This window comes from Cupressus sempervirens, chromosome 2 (genome assembly GCF_028749045.1).
Source record: "Cupressus sempervirens isolate cs-2001-9-10 chromosome 2, ASM2874904v1, whole genome shotgun sequence".
Taxonomy (NCBI): Eukaryota; Viridiplantae; Streptophyta; class Pinopsida; order Cupressales; family Cupressaceae; genus Cupressus; species Cupressus sempervirens.
In genome coordinates, this window is record NC_143119.1 from 2,601,415 (window position 1) to 2,625,022 (window position 23,608).

Sequence of the window (23,608 nt, forward strand, 5' to 3'; positions counted from 1 at the left end):
GTTTCAAAACTAATGCAAGTAAGAGCCAAGGACTGCAAAGTAGTCACAAAAACTCTTCAACTACAAAAGTTAGAACTGCTTACAAATGAGCCTTCAGCCCATACTTATAGCCTTTTCAAGTCACATGAGAAAGCAACAACTCCTTGGGGTCGGATTTGATTAATCAGTCCATTTTTTGGACCCCTCAAAGCACCTGAAAAAGGTGATTTAGTGCTGGAAAAGTCATACCCCATCAACTTTATCATAATGGCCTACTCAGATTTGCACTTTTATCCTATCAACAACTCATAAAGGCTCTGAAAAGTAACTCCACTCATATCTGCACTCTTCTCTTGATGACTGGCCAAAGCATATATATATTTGTCTTATCCCTTTTAAAAAATACAGAAGGCCCACTAAAAAGCAACTCTACGTAGCAAAGTAAAATTCCACTCAACAAAGTAGAGCTCCACTCAACAAAGTAGAGCTCCACCATTTACTGCATCTATAAATCATTGAAGCTCTTCTTGCTTGAGGTTGTAGGTGAGAATCTGCTAACACTATCAATTTTAGTAAGCATGCTAAAAATTGGTAACAATTATATTGAGATAACAATGAGTTCGTGATGAAAGCTGATTGTGATTCTTGCAGGTTTGTCATGTTGAGAGGTTCTATGACAACATCATGTTGAGCAAATTCATGATGAAAGCTGATTGTGATTCTTGCAGGTTTCAAGTTGAGTGATTCCATGAATTATGTTGTAGTAACATGGGGACGCGTATAGTATATACAAGCCCTTCCATCCCTTGCCACCGTCCTGTCGTCTCGGAAACTTGTCCCCTTGTTCCATTGTCCCCCTGTCTTCCAGGGTAGTGTAACTATGATTAAACAGAGATAATATGTTTATGAGAATCTATGTGATTAGAATTTATCATTGATTTTTGGTTGCAGCCTTGTGTGATTGTTTAGCCAAAGATTTCTCTCACTAAGTGAGAGTGTTGGAGTGTTATATTCCAATTTTAAATGCTCCTTTATAATGTTCGTTACAATTTCAAGTTCATCGAGGACGATGAACCACAAGGGGAATGGTATGTTATATCCCAAATTTTGACCTAAATTAAAATATAGCCGTTGAGGTTCACATGAAGTTAGTTGACAGTTAAATTTGTTATAATTCTGTGAAATGGTAAGATGGTTAGTCATTATATTTTCATGTGAAGATAACATGCTAGTGATTATTTATCACGAATTCATAGAATTTAAAAAGGTGGTTAGACGTTATGATTATTTATGATTAAATAACTTGATTGGTAATTTAATTGCGGAGAATTTGCTTGTAGGAAGCACGTTGAAGGGGTGGAAGCATTGTCAAATAAGAATTAGGCATAGGAGCATCACCATCACTAGGCAAATGGGTTGAGGACCTAGCGATTTGAACACAGGATACATTTGTGGGACCCGCATGAGCTATTAAGAAGATAATCTAACTTAAAACAATCTAATTAAAATATAGAACGTACCTCAAGAGATTTTAATTGATCATTTATCATATTATTATAATAGATATTTAGATACGTACATATAAATATAAAAATGAAATGACACTATTAAATTATAATAACTTAACATAATGATGTCACCCCATTGATATACTTACACAAACATATGTAAGTAAATATTATAATAATAGTGAAATTATAATCTTTCCAACTTTATCTTCCAACCTTTTATTTTTTCTTTCCCTTTTCTTTGTTTTAATCAAATTAAAACACTTGGCAATATAAATTTGCATATAATCTTTAAACCGGTGGAAGCCAAGAAGGCACGGCTCTCCTTATAACTGTAGCCATGTATGAAGTTCGACACTTTTTATATATACTCGTTTGCCTTGCTGTGGAGACATATTTTTCCATAATAGCATACCGTCAACCTTTCAATTTTTTTACTGCATTTTCCTTTATCATTTTGTCATCTCTAGCACCCGATTCCATACAAACTCGTGAGCATAAGTCCCATTTTTCCTTCTAGTCTAAGCGACCATTTCAATCAGTAGCTTTGGCATATGAACTTGGCTTTTGAAGTATTTTGCGTAGATACATCTGCAACGTCAAAAGGAGAGTAGATTGACAGTTAAATCAGTTTCATTCATATGAATGAGATTAATGGTTAAAATCAGTTAAACAAAATTTCTTAACTATAAATTTAAAACACCATTTATGAATTTGCTATGGAAATTAAAAACTACATACCATGGAATTCGAGACTGAAATCAATCTAGGGATGCTTTTGCAACCACCCACCACTACAAATACCACTATAACAATATCAAATGACGATTACCATCCAATACAACTGCATCAAAAATCAAATGACGATTACCATTAAATACCATTATATCTATTTGGGCATCACATACCATTGGATCATTTAGGGCTTCAGATACCGCTATATCATTTAGTGCTTTAGATACCGCTGTATCATTTAGGGCTTTAGATACCACTATATCATTTCTCTCCTTTCAATATACTATGGCAAAAAATATAAGATTAGAAGATATGCTCATAATCATTATTCTTATATATGAAAAACTGAATTACAATCCTATAGATAAATTCCATATTCAGTTAGAAGATCAACCGATCTAAATGGTTGCCAATTATATTGACGATGCAAGTTGCTTTCATTTGAAGAAATAACAGTAACAATGATATAACTCAATTAATATTACCTTTTATTTGAATATATATCTTGAAAGTAAAAATGCTTGTTTTCGACAAACGTTTGAATGCATAGCTTATTTTTGTCTGTTGCACGTCCGACAACTTGTGGAGAGGTCAAACATTGTTAGGGGCTTAGCCACCCAACCTCGGACCATAACTTCTCCACACAATCTCTAATGAGAAAGACTCTCTCTACCCGGAATAGACAGGGAACATCTTGTCATCCACTGAGCATCTTGGTATCTAATCACACCACTCAACTTGACAACAGGAGAATACAATAAACATGACCATGCATGAGCTATTAAATGTTTCCTTCTAAAAATTAATAAATGTTGTTATATCACATCTGATTTTGTTTTCTTGATATTGCAGATCTCTTTCTCTCACCTCTTTACCCTTTTCTTTGGCTATATAGTCGGGTGAGTCCTAGGTGTTTGAATTCTCAAAACAATCGGTTCTTTTTGTTGATTCTCAACTGTTTTACATATATTCCAACTTATCACAATTTGTGAGTTGAGAGATTATATTCTTTAAAGATTTCAAAATTGATTGTTTAATTCTAATATCTAGTGGCATAATGATTTATGGATCCATACTTTGGTTACTTGGTTATCACTTGCCATGAACAAGGCTAAATTAAAGAAGTTCAATCTATAAATTCAAACAAGATATCAAACAAAATATCATCATGATAAATGCTGAAACTTGCTGCAATCTGCTCTATGCATAGATTCGCTGCGTAGTATGCTTATCGCAACTATGACTAGAAAGATTATGTTCTTGAGACTATTTAAAAAATATCATTGGATAGTATATTTCATTCTAGATTTTATTGCATTTGGAAAAACACTTCCATAAGGGTTGTATCAAATTTATTATGAAAATTTAAGGAAAAAGGACTGATAACAAAGGACTTTGAGCATGTAGCAAAACTCATATTTGTATCTTGAGAAATAAATCTGGAAAAGAGAAAGTCATAAATGCCTAACTGGCTGTTTTGGAAAAGCAATAAAATAATACTGAAATGTCATAACATGACCTGATGTATATACTAGAAATGTTTGAATCCTTGCAATCCGAATTTGGAAATCTACTCTCCTTTTGACGTTGTAGACGTATCTATGCAAAATACTTCAAAAGCTGAGTTCTTACAGCAGAGTTACTGTTTGAAATGGTCGCTTAGACTGGAAGAGAAAATGAGACTTCCACTTATGGGTTTGTATGAAATCGGGTGTTGGAGATGACAAAATGATAAAGGAAAACACAATAAGAAAATTGAAAGGTTGACGGTATGCTATTATGGAAAAATAAATGTGTCTTCACGGCAAGGTAGACGTGTATATATAAAAGGTGCCGGACTTCATACACGGCTACAATTATAAGGAGAGCCATGCCTTCTTGGCTTCTGCTGGTTTAAAGATCATATGCAAATTTATATTGCCAAGTGTTTTAATTTGATTACAACAAAGAAAAGGGAAAGAAAAATTAAAAGGTTGGAAGATAAAGTTGGAAAGATTATAATTTCAGTATTATTATAATATTTACTTACATACGTTTATGTAAGTATATCAATGGGGTGACATCATTATATTAAGTTATTATAATTTAATGGTGCCATTCCATTTTTATATTTATATGTACGTATATAAATATCTAATATGATAATATGATGAATGATCAATTAAAATCTCTTGAGGTATGTTTTATATTTTAAGTTAGATTAATTTCTTAATGGCTCATGCGGGTCTCACAAATGTATCTTGTGTTCAAGTCGCTAAGTCCTCAACCCGTTTGCCTAGTGATGGTGATGCTCCTGTGCCTAATTCTTCTCTGACAATGCTTCCACCCCTTTAACGTGCTTTCTACAAGGAAATTCTCCACAAATAAATTACCAATCAAGTTATTTAATCATAAATAATCATAACATCTAACTGCTTTTTTAAATTCCATGAATTCGTGATAAATAATCACTAGCATGTTATCTTCACATGAAAATATAACGACTAACCATTTTACCATTTCGCAGGATTATAACAAATTTAACTATCAACTAACTTCATGTGAGCCTCAACGGCTATATTTTAATTTAGGTCAAAAATTGGGATGTAACATACCATTCCCCTTGTGGTTCATCGTCCTCGATGAACTTGAAATTGTAATGAACATTTAAAATTGGATTATAACGTACCATTCCTCTTTGTGTTTCATCGTCCTCAATGGTCTCTGCAATTTTAGACACTAAAAGAATATTCCAAATACAAGATGTATATATAGCATAGTGAGATCATTTCTTTTCAAAATTGGATCTAAATCATGATCAAAACTCAAGGTCCATTTTTATTCCAATGTTTCCAGAAAGATACTTTCATGATATCATAAAATTAAATACATAGTCGCCTGAGTTCACTTTACCATACTTGTGGTCATCTCAGCATCAATTGAGTTGATTCTATTTCATATTCCTGTCATACTCATGTAGACACTCACCATATCGTTAGTTTGATTTCATATTGATATCTTCATTTAAGAGAATTTTCAGGGTTCAATAATTGAGAGTAAGATAAGTATTCAAAATTGGAATTCTTCAACTGGCAAGTTCTAGATCATAATTTAAGTTACTTATACATACCATCTAGCATATGACACTTATTAATGAGTAAATCATCCTTGCAAACTTACAGGTCACCTAAAAAAATTAATAGATCCATGTTTTCCATTTATTTAACCTCGGCCTTCATGCCCATCTTATCACAATAACATTTCATTAGAATAATCATCTCATGATAGAATATACACTTATCTCCAAAACAATATACAACAACTCAGTAAAAGTTAACATCGCATGTGTATTATACATGTATAGTAGTGTGTCAAAGGGTAAAAACATGATATACTATGCAAGATCAGCATACATTTAGTCAAGATTATAAGCATCTGAAACAAATCATAAGATTCTTATCTAGTAGCTCATCATTCATTTGTAAATATTTGGAATTTTATCTTTTCCATTTGTGTGACCTAGGCTTTCATGCCCATCTTGTTAGTGTAATTGTTTTCAAGGAAAAACTCACGTCAAACAAAAGTTTACATCTGTAAACAAGCATTGGTAGTTTCAATTATGCAAGTGTGTTTACTCCATACTGGAGCACAAAATGATCTTGTCGTTTAATCAAGATCAGAAAGGATCATGGTTCACAATTTTGTTTTGTGTTTCCTTCAGTTCAAGTTCAAAATGGATAACAATTTATTTCTATCATTTCATATAAACAGGAATACAATTTCATAAAGTAAATGCTGGGAACATTCAATTGAAAAGAAATATTTAGCCATCATCAGGGTTTAGATAACATCTCATCAAGGTTATAGGAGCTGTTTTGGAAAAGCAATAAAATAATACTGAAATGTCATAACATGACCAGATGTATATACTAGAAATGTTTGAATCCCTGCAATCCGAATTTGGAAATCTACTCTCCTTTTGACGTTGCAGATGTATCTATGCAAAATACTTCAAAACTCGAGTTCATACGATAGAGTTACTATTTGAAATGGTCGCTTAGACTGGAAGAGAAAATGGGACTTCGGCTCATAGGTTTGTATGAAATCGGGTGTTGGAGATGAAAAAATGATAAAGGAAAACATAGTAAAAAAATTGAAAGGTTGATAGTATGCTATTATGGAAAAATATGTGACTCCACGGCAAGGCAGACGAGTATATATAAAAGGTGCCGAACTCCATACACGGCTACAGTTATAAGGAGAGTCGTGCCTTCTTGGCTTCTGCCAGTTTAAAGATTATATGCAAATTTATATTGCCAAATGTTTTAATTCAATTAAAACAAAGAAAATGGAAAGAAAAATTAAAAGGTTGGAAGAATAAGTTGGAAAGATTATAATTTCACTATTATTATAATATTTACTTACATACGTTCATGTAAGTATATCAATGGGGTGACGTCATTCATTTAAGTTATTATAATTTAATGGTGCCATTCCATTTTTATATTTATATATATGTATATAAATATCTATTATAATAATATGATGAATGATCAATTAAAATCTCTTGAGGTATGTTTTATATTTTAATTAGATTATTTTCTTAATAGCGCATGCGGGTCCCACAAATGTATCTTGTGTTCAAGTCGCTAGGTCTTCAACCCATTTGCCCAGTGATGGTGATGCTCTTATGCCTAATTCTTCTCTGACAATGCTTCCACCCTTTCAATGTGCTTCCTACAAGGAAATTCTCTGCAGTTAAATTACCAATCAAGTTATTTAATCATAAATAATCATAATGTTTAACCGCCGTTGTAAATTCCATGAATTTGTGATAAATAATCACTAGCATGTTATCTTCACATGAAAATATAACGACTAACCATCTTACCATTTCACAGGATTATAACAAATTTAACTGTCAATTGATTTCATGTGAACCTCAACGGTTATATTTTAATTTAGGTCAAAAATTGGGATGTAACATGGAGATTGTAGCCGCGATAGAGATCTTTATCTCTATACAAATGGGCATTGTTATTGTTATGGTCACCTTCAGTTGAAGAGGGCATTTATGATAATAATTGTAATATTAAAATATATAAACATGTGTCATACGACATGTGTTGAGGCATGGAAATCCAAAGAGTTGTGTGTTTGAAATATGATGAGTTATGTTTTGGGAGATTTAAGAGACTTTCGGTTGTAATGTGAATTGTCTCTATATGTGTCATATATATGGCATCAAGTGAAAGACATTGTCACTTGAACATTTTATGATCAATAAAGTGACATTTTGTTGCATGGCTAGCTTTTTACCTTCAATTTTGGAAAGTTTTCCCAGGGTAATTTTGTGTGTCTCTTGTATCTATTTTGATTATTCCTTTTTCTATTTGTCTTAATGTTTGGGCAGTTATCCAACATAATCCACATATAAATAAGAAAAATTCTGAAATTTGGGTTAAAATGGACCAATACTTGAGTACATGAGAACCCATAAATATTATATTAAACAAACATAAATAAATTTATTATCAATTGAAATAAATAATGTTTTATTTCAAATAAGATATCGTAGCTATTCACTTGAAGTGTTTCATTTAAAAACTAATATGCTCAGTTGATAAAATAAGATGTTCACTTAAGCAAGTATTATTAATAGTAACAAATACTAATGTGCATATGGATAGCAATATATATCCATTGAAGTGAAGAGCACATGATTATATTGAGGGGGTGGTGGGTGGTGAATCAGTATAATAACAACTTTTCTTAATTTAAACTTTAATAAAAACAATAGCCTCAATAACTGAAATAAAAAATTATGCACATGAACACAATGTCACAATGTTTACATGGAAACCCAATGCTGGAGAAAATCACAGCAAAATTATTGCTTTAATATATAAACTCTTTTTTAGAATATTTATAGGCACCAATCTACTAGAGGCTACAACCTCTATGTTTTATGATCACCAACTCCTGCATTTTGCAGGCACTGACCTGCTGGAAGCACAAACTCACACTCCTAGATAAATCTGATATTCCACCTTTTTCTTTGTTGCTTTGTCAACTGATGATGGATGCAATTTGTAGACTCTTCTCAATTTGCCACTGCAAAATTATTCTTCTTTCTACACTCCTCTCAGTTCCTTTATATTCTGATAAATATATATAGCAGATTAGAAAATCTGATTTTATATATATATATATATATATCTTTTTCTTGCGCTTCTATTCCTTTCTCTTACTCAATCACTGACTTATTTTATTGCTCATGATACCTCTCCTTATTCATATCTTAATAATAAGAAAATGTGACTTTTACACTTAATTTAACTATTATCAATATTACTAATTTAACTATTATCAATATTACTAATTTTTAACTATCCAACTGCTGCATCTTCTTTGACTGTACATCTTTAGAATTATTGTAATAGTTAATATGACATACATTTAATATTATCATTCCCCTTAACATTTCTGGCTTCATATCGCTGCTTGTCATGGGCCCATTCACTCCGTGTGAATTCTGGAAATATTTATTCCATATCTCTGTTGTCTGTCAACATGTAATAACCCCAAAATAAGCATATTGATGTAATTTCCTGAATAAATAAAGATCAATTTTCTTTTAATACTAAGTGAATAAATAAATTATATATATATATTTTTGATCAATAAAAGGCAACTGCCCGTATATTATATTATCAGAAAATTTCACATAAGTTTTGCCCTGTTCAATTGCAGGCACCGGGGGAAAAAGAACAGGGCTAAGAAAACCCCCAGTGTAGCTCGGGACTGAAGTCCTGTATACATTACAGATGCCCCTTTTAAGGGTCTTTTAAGAAGGCATACCTTCTTTTACAAATTTAATGATGGTATTCCATATTTCTTATTCTAATTACAGTTTGTTTGCTTTCTTGGAAACCATAACACAGTATTTTATTGCAGATTTATTATGAAGAGAGATTTGCTATAAATAATATAATATATTATAATAGATGTTTATTATCAATATAAGAAATGTTCATTACGCAAACCATATTGTTAAGAATACCAATGTCTTCCATATTCTTTACACAGGTTTTTGAATGAACGACATTCAATTAAGTTATTATTAACATACTAACGGTGAACAAACCATATAAACCAAGAGATGTGCCCTTTCATGATACTCATCACATATAAAGGAAGGGAAAAGTCGATCAAATATGAGGCATCCTACAGGAAGAGATAGCAGACACACTCAAGCAAATACCACCTCCTTTGACAAGAGCTGATGAAACCAATCAGATAATCACATAGAACATCAAGTCAAGGCAATTAAGAGCCATGTCAGTGAATCTCAGTCAAGGAAAATCCTGCGGAAGATAGCAACAGTTCTAACAGTGGTTATGGGCAAACATATGTCAGAGTGCATACTCCAACTCAGCGATTAAGGACAAAAACAAGCGACTGGATCCTAGGCGGCAGTCATAATAAGTCATTACCGACTATCGAGCAGACAAATATATCGGGTGAAGGTGATAACAAGAAAACCGGTTAACAAGGTGGTACCTAGATTCCCACCAAAGACATCACAGACGTTACTGGACCTCCCATTATCCTGCATGCGTGGTCATATACACCAGAGATAAGTCAGCAACTTCAGCATGTTAAGACAAGACTGAATGTATTGATCATAGTTGGACGAAGCTCTTAACACCCCTATCTAAATACAAACAAATTCATAAGCTCTTAACGGTGAACAGTGAACCTACGAACAGAAAAAGATATCATAACATCATCCAAAGACCACACAGTGACAATCAAATAGATAACAATGGTAGATGGGAAAAAGATATCTTAAAGGAGCATGAAATTTTACTAAGAGGTATGTGGAGTTAACATTGGATGAGCTATTCAGCTTTAATAATGCATATAGGGAAAACATATTTAAATTCTTGAAGAGACCAAGTAAAATACTTGGTAGAGATGACAAGTTCTCTTGAGGAACTTAGAGACTTGAGGACATTCTGAAATTAATGTTGGGTTCCCAATTAGGAATACTAGAGGGAGATTTTTAGAGAATCTCTTGGGGGCAATATATATTGTAGTGTTCAAACATATGCATATGTCAGAGATTGGAGGCTTGGTTGGAGGTGGGATCTTTGCTAAGTAGTGTTATCAATCAGAGATCCCAAGAGAGGCCTGAGGAAGACACTCTTCATATGATGATTACCTGATTGAATATAATTCTCATTATAGGGTTAGGTGGTTTGAGAAGGATCTCTTCCAAGGGATTAGGAGGGGTTAATAAGGGTAGTATTTAGAATAATGTCTAATCAGCTTAATATTCCTAACATGTTTATCCTATAGTTTTCCTTTATTGCACTCTGATTGCTGCAGGTTACAATATTCAACCTTGATCCAAGACCAGGCCCATTACACAACACCATTCATATAGTTTGACAATCATTATTCATCTCTCTTTGTTTGACCTTTCCATCTCAGTGCCCGACTCCTTAACATCTTTCTTATGCTCTTCATTTCTGTATTAGAATTTCAGTCGCTGGTATTATGAGAGTGCCGTCAGTAAGAATATGACACTTCTTTCACTGATTGCTTTGCTGTAGTTTGGTTTCTGCTTACATTCTCTATGAATCCCACACATATAATAATTGGAACATGTTCATCGCAAAGGTACTGTTTCAACATATCTAAATTTGATGAAGTTTCTAATGAAGGTTGAATCCTCGTGTTGATGATTGGCTTCATTGAGTTTTTCTAGCTGTCCATTTTACTTGAAGATTAGTGTCACCATCTACTCTACCATTTTCATACTCTACCTTCGGAAATTCCTCTATCTCTGCAATATGATTTGTTTCTGTTTGTATGTGATTGCTTCACTAGAAACGTCTATTCATTGGCGAGGTGACGCAATAGCAGGAAACCGGAAAGCAATAGGAAACCAGGTCCACATAGCAATATCCAGTCAATATTGTAGGAGGAAGGTCAAGACTCGGACCTACAAACAACAACAGTGCATTAGGAAGAAGCAAGCCGACCAAGAGCATCGAGATATCAAATGGTAAGTCCAAGTGCCTCACTCAGCAGTCGCTTTCTTACACATTGCTTTCCCCAAAATTGCTTTGTCGATTTCATATCATACGTGAGCATGCACAAAACTTCTACACTTAACGTGTGTCACTAACTAAACAAAACACAAAAACCATAAAAATTCTCTAATAAGACACCAGTGATAATGACATGGTTCTTACGGAAGGAATAAACGGGGGAATCACAGAAGCACCTTTAGGGTTTCAAACAGATGAGAAGATACTTGCACAAGACTCATTGATTGAACAACCAAATTATGGGAGGCATAGTCAGGACTAGATGGGATCACTGGGCACAACACAGGATCTGACAGTAACAGTCTAGCAGGGAATTAGATGGTCAGTGCACCCATAACAACAGAACAACAAGCAAGTTTGGTGGAGGCTGCTGAGCACAACAACATCTTTGGTACCAAAGGCACGGTTCTGACACACGGGGGTAGTCTAATACAAAATAGCATCATCAAGTGGAATCAAGGGAGCTTCCTCATTCTTCTAGGACACCCAACCGGACACATGAGTCCTTTCAGTCTTGGAGGAACAAATGACAATCTACCCACAAATATTTTGAGCTTTCCACAAGTTAGCGGACCACCCACAAGAGGAAACTACATTTACGTGAATGCCAAACAGTATAAAAGAATAATCAGACGAAGAAAGATACAGAAGATTAAATATGTAAGAAGAGGGAAGCTCGCAGCTATACTTCCAAAACCGATACCATATATCCTAGACAGTACAAAGATGGGGGAAATAGAGTTTGAGGCTGACTAAATTCTGTAAAATAGTTAAGCGGTTTAATGATATCAAAGGTAAAGGGAAGATAGATAACTCTCAGGTAATGGACATAGTGGAGGATGGGTTGTCAAATAATTCCAACCCCACGAGGACACCATGGTGTGGTACCCGAACATCTTTGTGAACGAATTGGTAGCTATGAAGGAGAGGGTGTGGGCACTCGAAGAGAAGAGCCAAATAAAAAGTATCACAATAAAAAGAGTCACCGAAGATAATTGGAAACTAGCAATGGAGGTCAAGTCACTTAGAGAACAGATTCAGAAATTGCAATTTAATATGGAAAAAGGAGAGTATGAATTAATATTGTTAAGGAAAGAAGTAGGGGAAAAGAGGACAGCAACAGTATCACGGGAGGAGGGGCTAGGGAAGGAGACAAAAACCCGCAAATGAAAAATATGCAACATGCCATGGCCAATATGGAAATAAAAGAGAACCAACTCAGAGAGAAAATCAAAGAAGTTAGATCATGGGCTAACATAGTAAAGGGGCCAAGAAACACTTCTAATGACAACATAGAAAAACAAGTTCGGAGGTAGATTAGAGAGGAAAAGGAAAGAAGTGAGAAAGCAACAAATATCGTCATCAAAGGGCTAAGAGACTATGGAGAATAGGAAAACACAACAGATCTAGTTAAAGACTTCTTTAGAGACCAATTAGACTGACATGGAACAACCATACAAGCATAGAATTAGAAAATGAATAAGAGGAGGCAAGGACAGACATGTTAGAGTAACAATGAGGAATATAGGGGACAAAAACAACATCTTAAGTAATAGGAAATTTCTCAAAGGCACTTACATATATCTCGATGATGACCTCACCTTAACTCAGTAGGAAGAAAGAAGGAAGGAATGGGAAAAAGTGAAAGCAGCAAGAGAAAACAGCAAATGGGCGTGGCTACAAAATGACAGAGCCCAAATCAGTGACAAAATCACACAATAAATAGGAACTCGGGCCTACCCAGGAACATATAACTATAGTCAGCTGGAATTGTAGAGGTTATCCTTGGAGAAGAGGACTTGGGTTAGGGCTGATAGCTAAAGATAATGACATCATTATGCTTATTGAGACTCATGAACATGATGGATGTAGGGTTCCAAATTTTGAGGGGTATAAGAAGGTATCACTGTGGAACGAGAAGATAGAAAATGGTAAGGGGCATGGAGGCATAATTGTTCTAGTTAAAGAAACTTGGAGCAGATTTATAAATTTGGAGAAAGAAGATGTAAACAAGCAGTATATATATGGATAAAAATAATAGAGAATTAGATTTCTACAATGGTGGTTGTCTGATACTTCGCCCCAAAAGGATAAAAAATGTATAAAAAACATAGATTGGATCGAGAAGACCCATTTGCTGCACTCAAAAAAGACATAGCAGCCTTTAGCACTCTGGGGGAAATAATGATAATAGGTGATTTCAATGCTAGAACAACAAACAACCACTTTCAATCTTAAGGAGAGTTACAAAGAAAGCAAAGACCTAGTTTGGCTAGAAGAAGAAGGGACACAAAAATGGGAAAGATCATCGAAGGATAGCACGGGAAAGGTTAATCACTTTGGGGCTGAATTACTAGGCTTATGCTGCCTATATAACATGGTCATATGCAATGGTATGGAAAAGTGGCCTAAATTGGGTGGAATCACATGCAAAAAGCACAATGGGCAAAGCGTTGTATATTATGTCATATGCTCGCAAGACTATGTCACAAAGATAATTAACTTTGAGATAGAGGATTGCCCCATGGAGCTAAAGTTTGACCATAACCCCATCTTGATAAGGGTAGCCACCCACTTTAAAGATCAACATAATGTCTCAAAACCTCTTTAGAAGAGGAAGATGATTCCAACGGACAAAGTTTTAATGACACAAAAAAACCATAATATTTTTCGAGACTCTTTTATGGCTTTCTAGGGTTCAAGGAAAGTATCTCAAGTCTGATAAACAACATTCCATGGACAAGAATAATCTTGTTCTTACTATCATTAAAGCCCTGGAGGAGTGTAAAAGATCTAAGGCCACAAGAGAAGACAAGAATACTTTCCTTACCAATCCGTGGTTTGATGAGGAGTGCAAAATGGCAAAAAGGAGCTGGAAAAAGAACATGAACAGAGAAAGTAGAAAGGAATATGATCAGTTGATTAAAAACAAGAAAGAGGAGTATGTGAACATGAGAAGAATCTAGTTGATTAATTTTGGTAAAAGCAGCCCCAGAAAGTTTTGGAAAGAGCTTCAGCAGAGAAAAACACAGATAGAGAACAACATCACGGGAACCAAATGGCTGGAATATGCCAAGACCCTTTGTAAGTGTGATTTAGGAAAACATAGAACCATGGTAACCGAGACTACAGGAGAGTTATTCAGCCAGAAGGATATTAGTCAAAGCATAAGGAGGTTAGTTGCTGGTAAAGCGCAAGAAATAGATGGACTACAGGCTGGATACTTAAAATGGGGTGTTGAAACCTTGGCACCGCACATCACTAAGATTTTCAACTATGTCAATAGAGAAGGCTTCCCTATAAATTGGACAACAAGTATGGTTATCCCACTCCACAAAAGCAGAGATATAAACAACCCTTCTAATTACCGAACCATCATGATCAATCCACTCTTCGGAAAGTTACTTAGTAACATGGTAGAACAAAAAATCAGTAAATGGGCTGAAACAGAAGGCAAAAGAGCGAAAGGGCAAGCAAGTTTTAGACCGAAATACTCTACTATAGATCACGACATCACTCTTAGAGATTTGATAGAGAAAATTTGGGACACTTAGGGGGCCGAGGCTTTCTGTTGTTTCATGTACTTTAAAAAAGCATTTGACACAGTGCCACGTAACAAACTTTGGGACAAAATGGAAGAGTTGGAAGTTCCTAAAGAACTTAGGTCTGCTGTTCATAGATTGTATGAGCAGGTGAAAACTAAAATCAAAACAATGGAAGGGCTATCAGAGGATTTTGGCAGCAACATCAGGGTTAAACAAGGGTGTCCGCTATCTCCAACATTATTCGGGCTGTATTTTGACAAGTTAGAAGAATGGATAAACAAGACAAATGGTGAGGGGTTACAGCTTGTTAATGTTTTTATAGCTTCAGTCGGATAAATCTTAAGATGTAAGCTTAAAGGTCAAACTCTTTGTTTAAATATTATATATATATATTCATAATTGTAATATATATATATATATATATATATATATATATTTACATAGATGTATGTATATATAAAATCAAGTCAAAGTCTTATTTATATAATTTCATTGATTAAATATTATTAAGTATGTAGTTGTGTATCTTATAATATTATACTAAAGTTATTATTCATATTATATTTTCTTGCACTGTGGGTTATGTACGTGATTGTCTTTCTAAAATGCAAAGGTAATCAGGGTCAAGGAATGGGCCATTCTATGTTTCTAAGCCCTTCGTAATTCTGTTTGACCATTTTATGCATCGTATGTTTAACCAGTTCCTTGGTCAAACGTTGTGTCCTTGTCTCCATTCGGTGCGTTACTTGTGCTCCATCATTCTCGCCGCCCTCCCTCCTTTCATATATATTATCGTTCTTCTGTTATGAGAAAGGAGTAATAGATATCATCGAAAAATAGATCTTGCATTTTTTATAAGTTCGAACACCAATACAATAAAATATTAACTCAAGCACTTTAAAGGCACCATTAAGAGAGAAAGTATATTCAAGGAATATACTATAATCTGAAATTATATTGATATGTATGCAAGGGATTATTTAAAGATCTAGTTCATAAGGAGATATGTATGATATCTCTAAATTAATATAGAGATATAATTGAAAGCCCTCCTGACATTCATAAAGACAATTACTTTAATAAATCTAATCACTAATTTTAACACAGCTGGCTCACTTTGTGCTAAGATTGCTCTTATATGCAGACGATCTCATCATACTTGCTAGAATGGCTAAAGGTTCAAAAGAACACTTGAAAGCACTAGAAAGTTTTTGCCATGAAGTGGGAATGCAAGTGAACCCTAGCAAAACCAAAGTTATGATCTTCTCGCTGAAGAAGAATAGGGGTATACAAGACGAGTTCCTATTTGAGGGTAACCCTCTTGAGATTGTCGAGGAGTACAAATACTTGGGCATAGATTTTCATGACAAACTCAGTTGGGATACATGCAGATAAAAAAGGATTCAAGGGGCCTGGAAGGCATTATATTCTCTACAAAACAGGTGCAAGAATGCAGAATTATGGAATTGGATGACAATGAAAACTCTTTTTGGTTTGGTGGTCACTCTGGTTATTCCATACGGATGTGAAGTGTGGGGCGGTAGTATGTCCAAATAGAAATGGCGACAGGTAGAAAGAATTCAAAAACACTTCATCACATGCAATTTTAAAGTCAAGACCATGGTGCTGTATGAGATCTTATTGGCGGAGGTGGTTTCCTTTCCATTAGAAGCCATTGCATTGGTCTGGATGCTAAGCTATTTAAAGAAAACCCAAGGTTTAGAAACACATCGTTGGCCCAAGCTAGTCGTAGATGAAAAACTTGTTATGCGAAAAAGCACATGGATGAAGCAAAATGACAAATGGATGCAAAAATGGGATATCAACATCCATACTTGCCTGGATAGCATTAAAGAAATAAAGAAGTTTGTCATGGAAAAATTTCGCAATATTTTATGGACAAGGCACTTAGGGTGGAAAAAATCTTATTAAATTAAAGAATTTAACCCCACTTCTAGCCATGATGAAAAGGCCTATATAAGAGCACCTATTAATTGGAGAGCAAAAATGTTGATAGCGCAATTCAGAACTAGTTCACACCGGCTGCGATGTGAAATGGGTAGATGGCAAGTTCCAAAGGAAGAGTGGGCAAACAGAACATGTTTATTCTGTAATATGGGAGCAGTAGAGATGGAGTAGCACTTTGTCAAGGATTGCCCGACATATAGTGACTTTAGATCTGTTATATAGAGATATTACAGAACAGGGACTTCGACTTCTTATTCGAGGAAGATCAAGTGAAGAGCATTGATTATCAAACTTCAGAGAAGGAGAGACAAGTTAGCCAAAACTTTGCAGCTAGATTAGTTCCGCTCTTGCCTTGGGGGTGTGATTGTGTAGGTCCCATAGGTTACTTTAGCCTTGTGGACGTCATTAAAATATATCATATCATATCACTTCCTTAGTACTTGCGTCGATGACAATATTCCATCATGAAGTAATTCATACTAATAATTTGTCTTATCACAACTATAAGATGTTAACACAATAAATAACTTGTATTTTCTGATCTGTTGTGTGAGATTTGCAAAACTTTTTAGTGTTACTATTGGTCCATTTGTGTTGGATATAAGTTTTATATTAATTAATAATGTGTTGTATTTATAACAACAAATAATATTTTTGTGTTTAATTATGGTCCTTTTTTATTGGATATAAAAGTTAGAGATAGCAAACATTTATGATTACTAATAGGTATTTGGTCCATTTTTAAGTTGCATATATGTCACATTTTACATAGAAGATGTTCTATTGTGTTCTATTAATAAGAAATGATTTTTTTAACTCAACTACTAGGGATTTTTTAGATTAATTAATACATTTTGGTCAAATCTTTGAAAACTTGTTTTTTGGACACTTCGCACTAGACATGCTATTTATCTGAGTTGATCAAAGAGGCACACTTTCAAGCCTTAATTGTAGATAGTTAATTGTCCATTTTACATTTCTAAAAAACTGGAAATTTTACATGTTGACGAAATTGACTTATGTGACTATTGGTCCCTCTCCCCTATTTCTCCAAGAAAATTATCATGTTTCACACGCCTCTAACAAATGGCTGTTGGATTTCTTAAAAGTAACTTTTCAATATGCATGCTTCATCCTTCCCAAAACAATCTTGCCCATACAAATCCTTTTAATCTCCGCCTATTTCTTGGAGCTTTCTTGTTCTCCCAAGCCTCTCAATCATTGTCAACCCCTAATGAATCACTCATCCAATGTATAAATAAACTTTGGAAGCTATTGATAGTAAAACTCATTAATGGGAAGTCATTCTCTTTGTTTAGAGATAATTACATATCCTCTTTCAAGAAGAAATTCCTTGGAACACAATGACTCACATTTAGTGTGTGCTTCAAGGAGTTTTGGGTGAGAGAACTCTTGTTTTCTCTTTCTTTTTATGCAATTGCTTTGCTTAATTGAAGGTGCAATTAGGTGCGTATAGGATTTGATTTCATCGTTTGAGTCCTTGCATTATATTTACTTTTTCTTTTTTTACATTTAATCTGGAATCGTTTGACTGATTTAGTAACTGGTTATTTTCAATTCTGCTTATTTTCTGGCATATTCTAGTTGAATGTTGTGAACTTACAATAACTCTCACCAAGTAGTTTTTAATAATGTTGAGCATATGCTTGATAACATCTGCTTTAATTTTACACAAATGTATGAGTCTTATAGCCAGGAATGTATTTTGTGAAATTTGCACAATACAGACCTGGTAAACTGTCCAATGTATTTTGAGACTCAAACCTCATCTTACCTACATTTCTGCTGTTGATATGGCTGGCAGGTAGATGATATGAGTGCAGATTTTATCATCAACCAACTTTTGCTTTTGGATGCAGAAGACTCAACCAAAGACATAAAATTTTTCATTAATTCTCCTGGAGGTTCAGTTACTGCAGGTGAACTTTGATTCCCCCTTGGTTGAAAGTCCTATTATATTGTTACATTTCATGATGTTGAAGTGATAGTCAAAAGTGATGGTCATATGGATATATGATATAAATCTTTGACTTCGATTTTCATGGCTGCTGGCTATGTTATTTAATTCTTATCAATATGTGCCTTTTAAATATGCTTGTCAGAAAGTACGTAGACCATACAAGCAAACTCTTTCTTAGGAATTTCTTAGAAAACGAAAAGATAAAGGTATTATCAATTTTTTGACATATGTTCAGGAAAACTTTGGAACAATATGAAGCTAGGGAAAATCAGATAATTCCTAACTATAATAAATCATGTTTACCGTATAAGGTGAACGGATATTTATCACATTAAGAGACTAGAATGTAACACAAAACAAGATATTTTATTCATATAAACAAATATGCAATTATGTTTATAGCAATGATCCATACTTCCATTTGAATGATGTACATATACTTCCCGAAGGGGTGATTCAACTGTCACACAACCTTTTAGACACTAGCTAATCCCGTTGGCTATAATATGGCTTTTACCGACAACATTATCCCCCCCAAAAGAAAAGTTGTCTCCAAATGACAAAATAGAGACAACTAACTACTAAGTACATCAAGATTCAAAACAAACTAAGAAGAAGAGGGGTGTGTCCTTGGTAGGGCAAGTGTAGTAGACGTCCTCTGTGCTCATAGTTCGCTCAGGTGTGCCCGCAACTTGTGCACTTGCTGCGTTCGGCGTCCAAATTCACTTTGGCTTGCATTTGAAGTTCTAATGCTCTCTTCATCATGTCAACAATATTCTAGAGCTCTACCTCTTTTTCATCTGACTCTCTCTTCGTGTCCCCCAACTAAGATGCAACTCCTGCCTTCTTAGCAATGAGTGTTGCCCGCTCCTTATCCCAAGCTGCCTGCTGTGTGGCCAAACTGGCTTCTACTGTGGTTAATTTGATAATTGTCTCCTCCTAAGCCCTTGTTGTTGCTACCTGATCCGCCTCACTCCTAAGTAGAGCATAGTACGCCTCCCGATACACTTGTACTATCTCTCACGTGAGGTGCTCAACTCTGCTCTCCACCACAAGCTCCTGAGTAGTCCACTTCTTCCTCATATTTGGCATCTCTATGTTTGGCCATCCTCTGGCCTCGAAACATACTAAGAGGGCCATTGGACAACCAACCCACATGAATGACAAGACCTGCTCTAACTCTTGTATGAGTGTCTCTAAAGCACACCTCTGTGTTGAGACTACTACTTGGCGACTTCGAGTTAGCATGTCCGCTAAGTACGTCTCGACATCCTTAGATGGTGTGAGGTGCTTTGTGGCCATCATTGCCTCTACTGCTTGTAACATCCTCTCCGCAGTACTCCCTATTGGAGGTGGGGGTGGTGGTGGCTCCACTGCAATGGTAGGATGACTCTCCACTGGTGGGGCTGGTGGATCCATCGCCTGAGGTGTGGCAAATGTCAATATTACCAGTCTAATGCTAAATCTCCTACCCAATTACCCATTCAAGTCCTCCTCACTTAAGTCCTGAGCTACAGTAGCCTCATTGGTGGCCAATAATGTATCGTCTATTGTGACCACCGCATCCGATCCCACTACCTCCAGTCTGACTTGTGGTGTCCTTGAACTCTCAAGAACCTCTTGTGCCAGTAACTCCATCACCTCCTCTGGCAAGGTTGTCATCGGTGATGGATGAGACTTTGTTTGAATTGTAGCAACAACCTTTGGAATGGTCAGAGTCATTGCAGCTGATTGAGCTGCTATTGTGATAGGGGTCATCATCACTGGCTGCCTAAGCTGTCCAAATCTTGGAATGTGTGCTGTATGTACCCACCGAAACTAGATGTGTTGTCACCGAAAGTGTAGGTTGCGGAAATAGCAATGGTGTTGTTGTAATAACTTCAACCTCTTCGTCATCTTCTTCCTCCTCTTTGTCGGTTCCACTCTCATCAGAAGATGTCTCCTGCCAACCACTATCCCTATCTCTTGCATCCTGTCTGGGTCGCTTTTCCTCGGCCGTGGCCTTGTTGCCAAGTGTATCTAGGTGTCTCCACTGCATAATAGGGGGCCCACCTAGCGCGAGCAACCTAGGCGTGACCTCCAGCCTATCGAGAGAACCATCCGCGTTGTCGGCTCCAGGAATAATCCAATCGCGTAGTGAGGCATGTAGAATGTCTTATGTTGAAGTGTCATGAACTCATACTTTCTTTCTGCTGGTAGTGCAGCCCAATTGTGCACTCTCACATTCAGGATCCCATTGATCATCTCGACCGGTGGAAATGAGATATCTAATGCGCGGCTTGATCTTGTGAGCTGGGTCTTCACTAGGTCCATGAGGCAATGCCAAAGCCCTTCCTGAATGTTGGACTTCTTTAGTCCTCTACCCTTCGAAGTATCCATGAGAGTTTCTTTTTCTCCTTGCGATAGGTCACCACATACTAGCTATATCAGTTGCACCTTCACCTCATGATATAACTTTTTCAGCTTGTTATCAATTTTCTTCTGCCCTTGTGCATGGCCAGGTATTCCAAATACCCACGTGAAATTTGGTGCCTTTAATGAGATTACTAGGTCATCCCCAAGATAAGCAAATGAATTGGTTTTAAAGAACCGATTGTATGTCTCTATCATTGTGCGTAGAAAGCCTTCGTAATCTCGAATGGGAAACACTGATATTTGTATCGCCTATTCCACCTGCGCCTTCTAGATGCTATTCTTCATTAGATGGTTCTCGGGTGTGTCCTACCACCATTTCCTGCATTTGGTTCTATTCAGGCCTTTGAAAGAAATATTTTGTGGTGTGAGGTGAGCAGGTGTAGCCATTGGCCGTGTTGCATGTTTGCCCTTCTTTTTACTTGTGCCTCCTACAACACGAACACCAGAGGGCAAAGTCTTCACACTTTTGTTCATGTTTGTGCTGGTTATTGGTTCTTTGTCCAACTTCTTCTTCCAAGCTCTCCTCCTGGCTGATTGCATAATTGTCTTTCTTTTTGTCTTTTTGTGTAAAAAAAAAAAGGTTTTCTTTCACTTGTCACAAATTCTCAACTTCCTTCTGTTTGTAAGGCGTCCGTACAATCGTCTTGCTAAGAGGTCGCATGTTTTGCTTTCCCTCGGGATCGTACAATGTATGGTGTGTGCATTTCATTTCTGTGTGGCCGTACTTCTACTTATGCTCGCTTGGTATGGTCTTGATTTATAGCTGTGCGATCTTAACTACAATCCATACAGTCTTAGCATATAGCCGTACAGTGTTGGCCAACAAATTTTTAATAGGCATGCTCGGTTTTATTTGGCCGTATGGTGGAGTTTGGCTGTACGGTCTCAGCTCCAAATCCCTGCGCTTGTTTTCCCGCCGTACAGTTGTACACTGATGCTCTTCATGTGTCTTCTTCCTTATTCAACTGTATGGCTGTATGGAGTTTCTTTCCTCTCACTAGTTCGGTGCTACTTTCTTCTTGGGTGTGACTCCCCGATAATATCGTACGGTGGATAATGTACGAACATTCTGGTTGAGTTGGTATGATCGTGTAGTGATATTCCTTCTTTATGTGTTGTTGCGTGTAAGGCTGTATGGTGAAAAACTCACAACTTTCCTTGCTAGTGCCGTACGTTCCGACTTTCCCTTGTTTAGTGGGCCGTACAGTAATTAGCACGATGGTGAAACCCATGCATCGCTACTTCCCCTTGATATGCTACATAGCTTTGGATCCTATTTCCTCACGGCCGTATGGTGCTAACTTTTCTCTCTCTAGATCATAATCCCTTGGTTTACTTGTTTAAAAATTCTCGTGTCAATATTCGCCTATAGTTTATTTATTATTATTACCATTTACTTACTATTATTATTAATTATTTTTTACATTTGATTTGTCTGGGTATCCTCAGTTCCCTCGCCTTCATTCCTCTGATGTTAAATTTTCAAATTTGAACCATTTACAGGATCGATCACTTCCTTCTCATCCAATGTCCATAGTTTGATTGCTCCGTTATCACCCACTTCATGAATCTTGTATAGCCCGACCCACTTCACCTTAAATTTCATTACACTCGTTATACTTTAATACTAACTGACCTGGTTGGAACCTGTCCACTTTCAAGTCCTTGTTGTGCCTCACCTTGTGTTTGCATTGTTAAACTTCGGTGGCTCATTGTGCTTGTAGTCATTGTTCATCTAGTTTATTCAAGTTATAAAATCTTTCCCTGAGACTTTCCATGTCTCCTAGTTTATTTTCAATTGCTATTCATAAACTTGGTACCATGAACCCTGTCAGTAACACAACTTCATGACCATACATTAATTGGAACAAAGCGTGCCCCGTGGTAACTTTGTAAGAGGTACGGTACGTCCATAACATCGATGGTAACTTTTCCTCCCATTCTTAACCTTCAATTGCGCAAGGTTTGTAAATTACCGCAGCCAAGATTTTATTTGTGGCTTCCGCTTGTTCGTTTGCTCTAGGGTAATACGAGCTTGATAGGGAATGGTAGATTTTGAATTCCGTGGTGAGTAGTTGGATGACATGGTGGACAAAATGTCCCCAGCGGTCGCTCATCAACTATATGGGGATTCCGTACATTGTAATGATCTGCTTGTAGATGAATCTTACCATGCTCAATGTGGAGTTGTCTGGTAGGGCCCATGCCTCTACCCACTTTGTAAGTTACTTCGTTGCTACAACAATGTACCTGCATCTTCATGCTTTTCTCACCTTGAGGGGCCCGTCAAAGTCCAGCCCCCAACGTTCAAATAGTTCCAGTGTGTGTGAAAGGTTTAGAGGCATGAAATTCCTCTTTAGTGGCTTCCCGGCCCTC

At 36.1% G+C, this 23,608-nt stretch overlaps 1 protein-coding gene across 1 annotated transcript in view; it reads left to right on the top strand.

The window, feature by feature from the left end:
• LOC149570792 (ATP-dependent Clp protease proteolytic subunit 3, chloroplastic-like) overlaps positions 1-23,608 on the top strand; it is a 111,522-nt gene that overhangs the window by 30,534 nt on the left and 57,380 nt on the right. Inside the window, exon 2 of the mRNA XM_089812356.1 lies at positions 18,662-18,776. Within this exon, the coding sequence (XP_089668482.1) occupies positions 18,662-18,776 (115 nt within the window). The remainder of the gene's footprint in view (positions 1-18,661; positions 18,777-23,608) is intronic.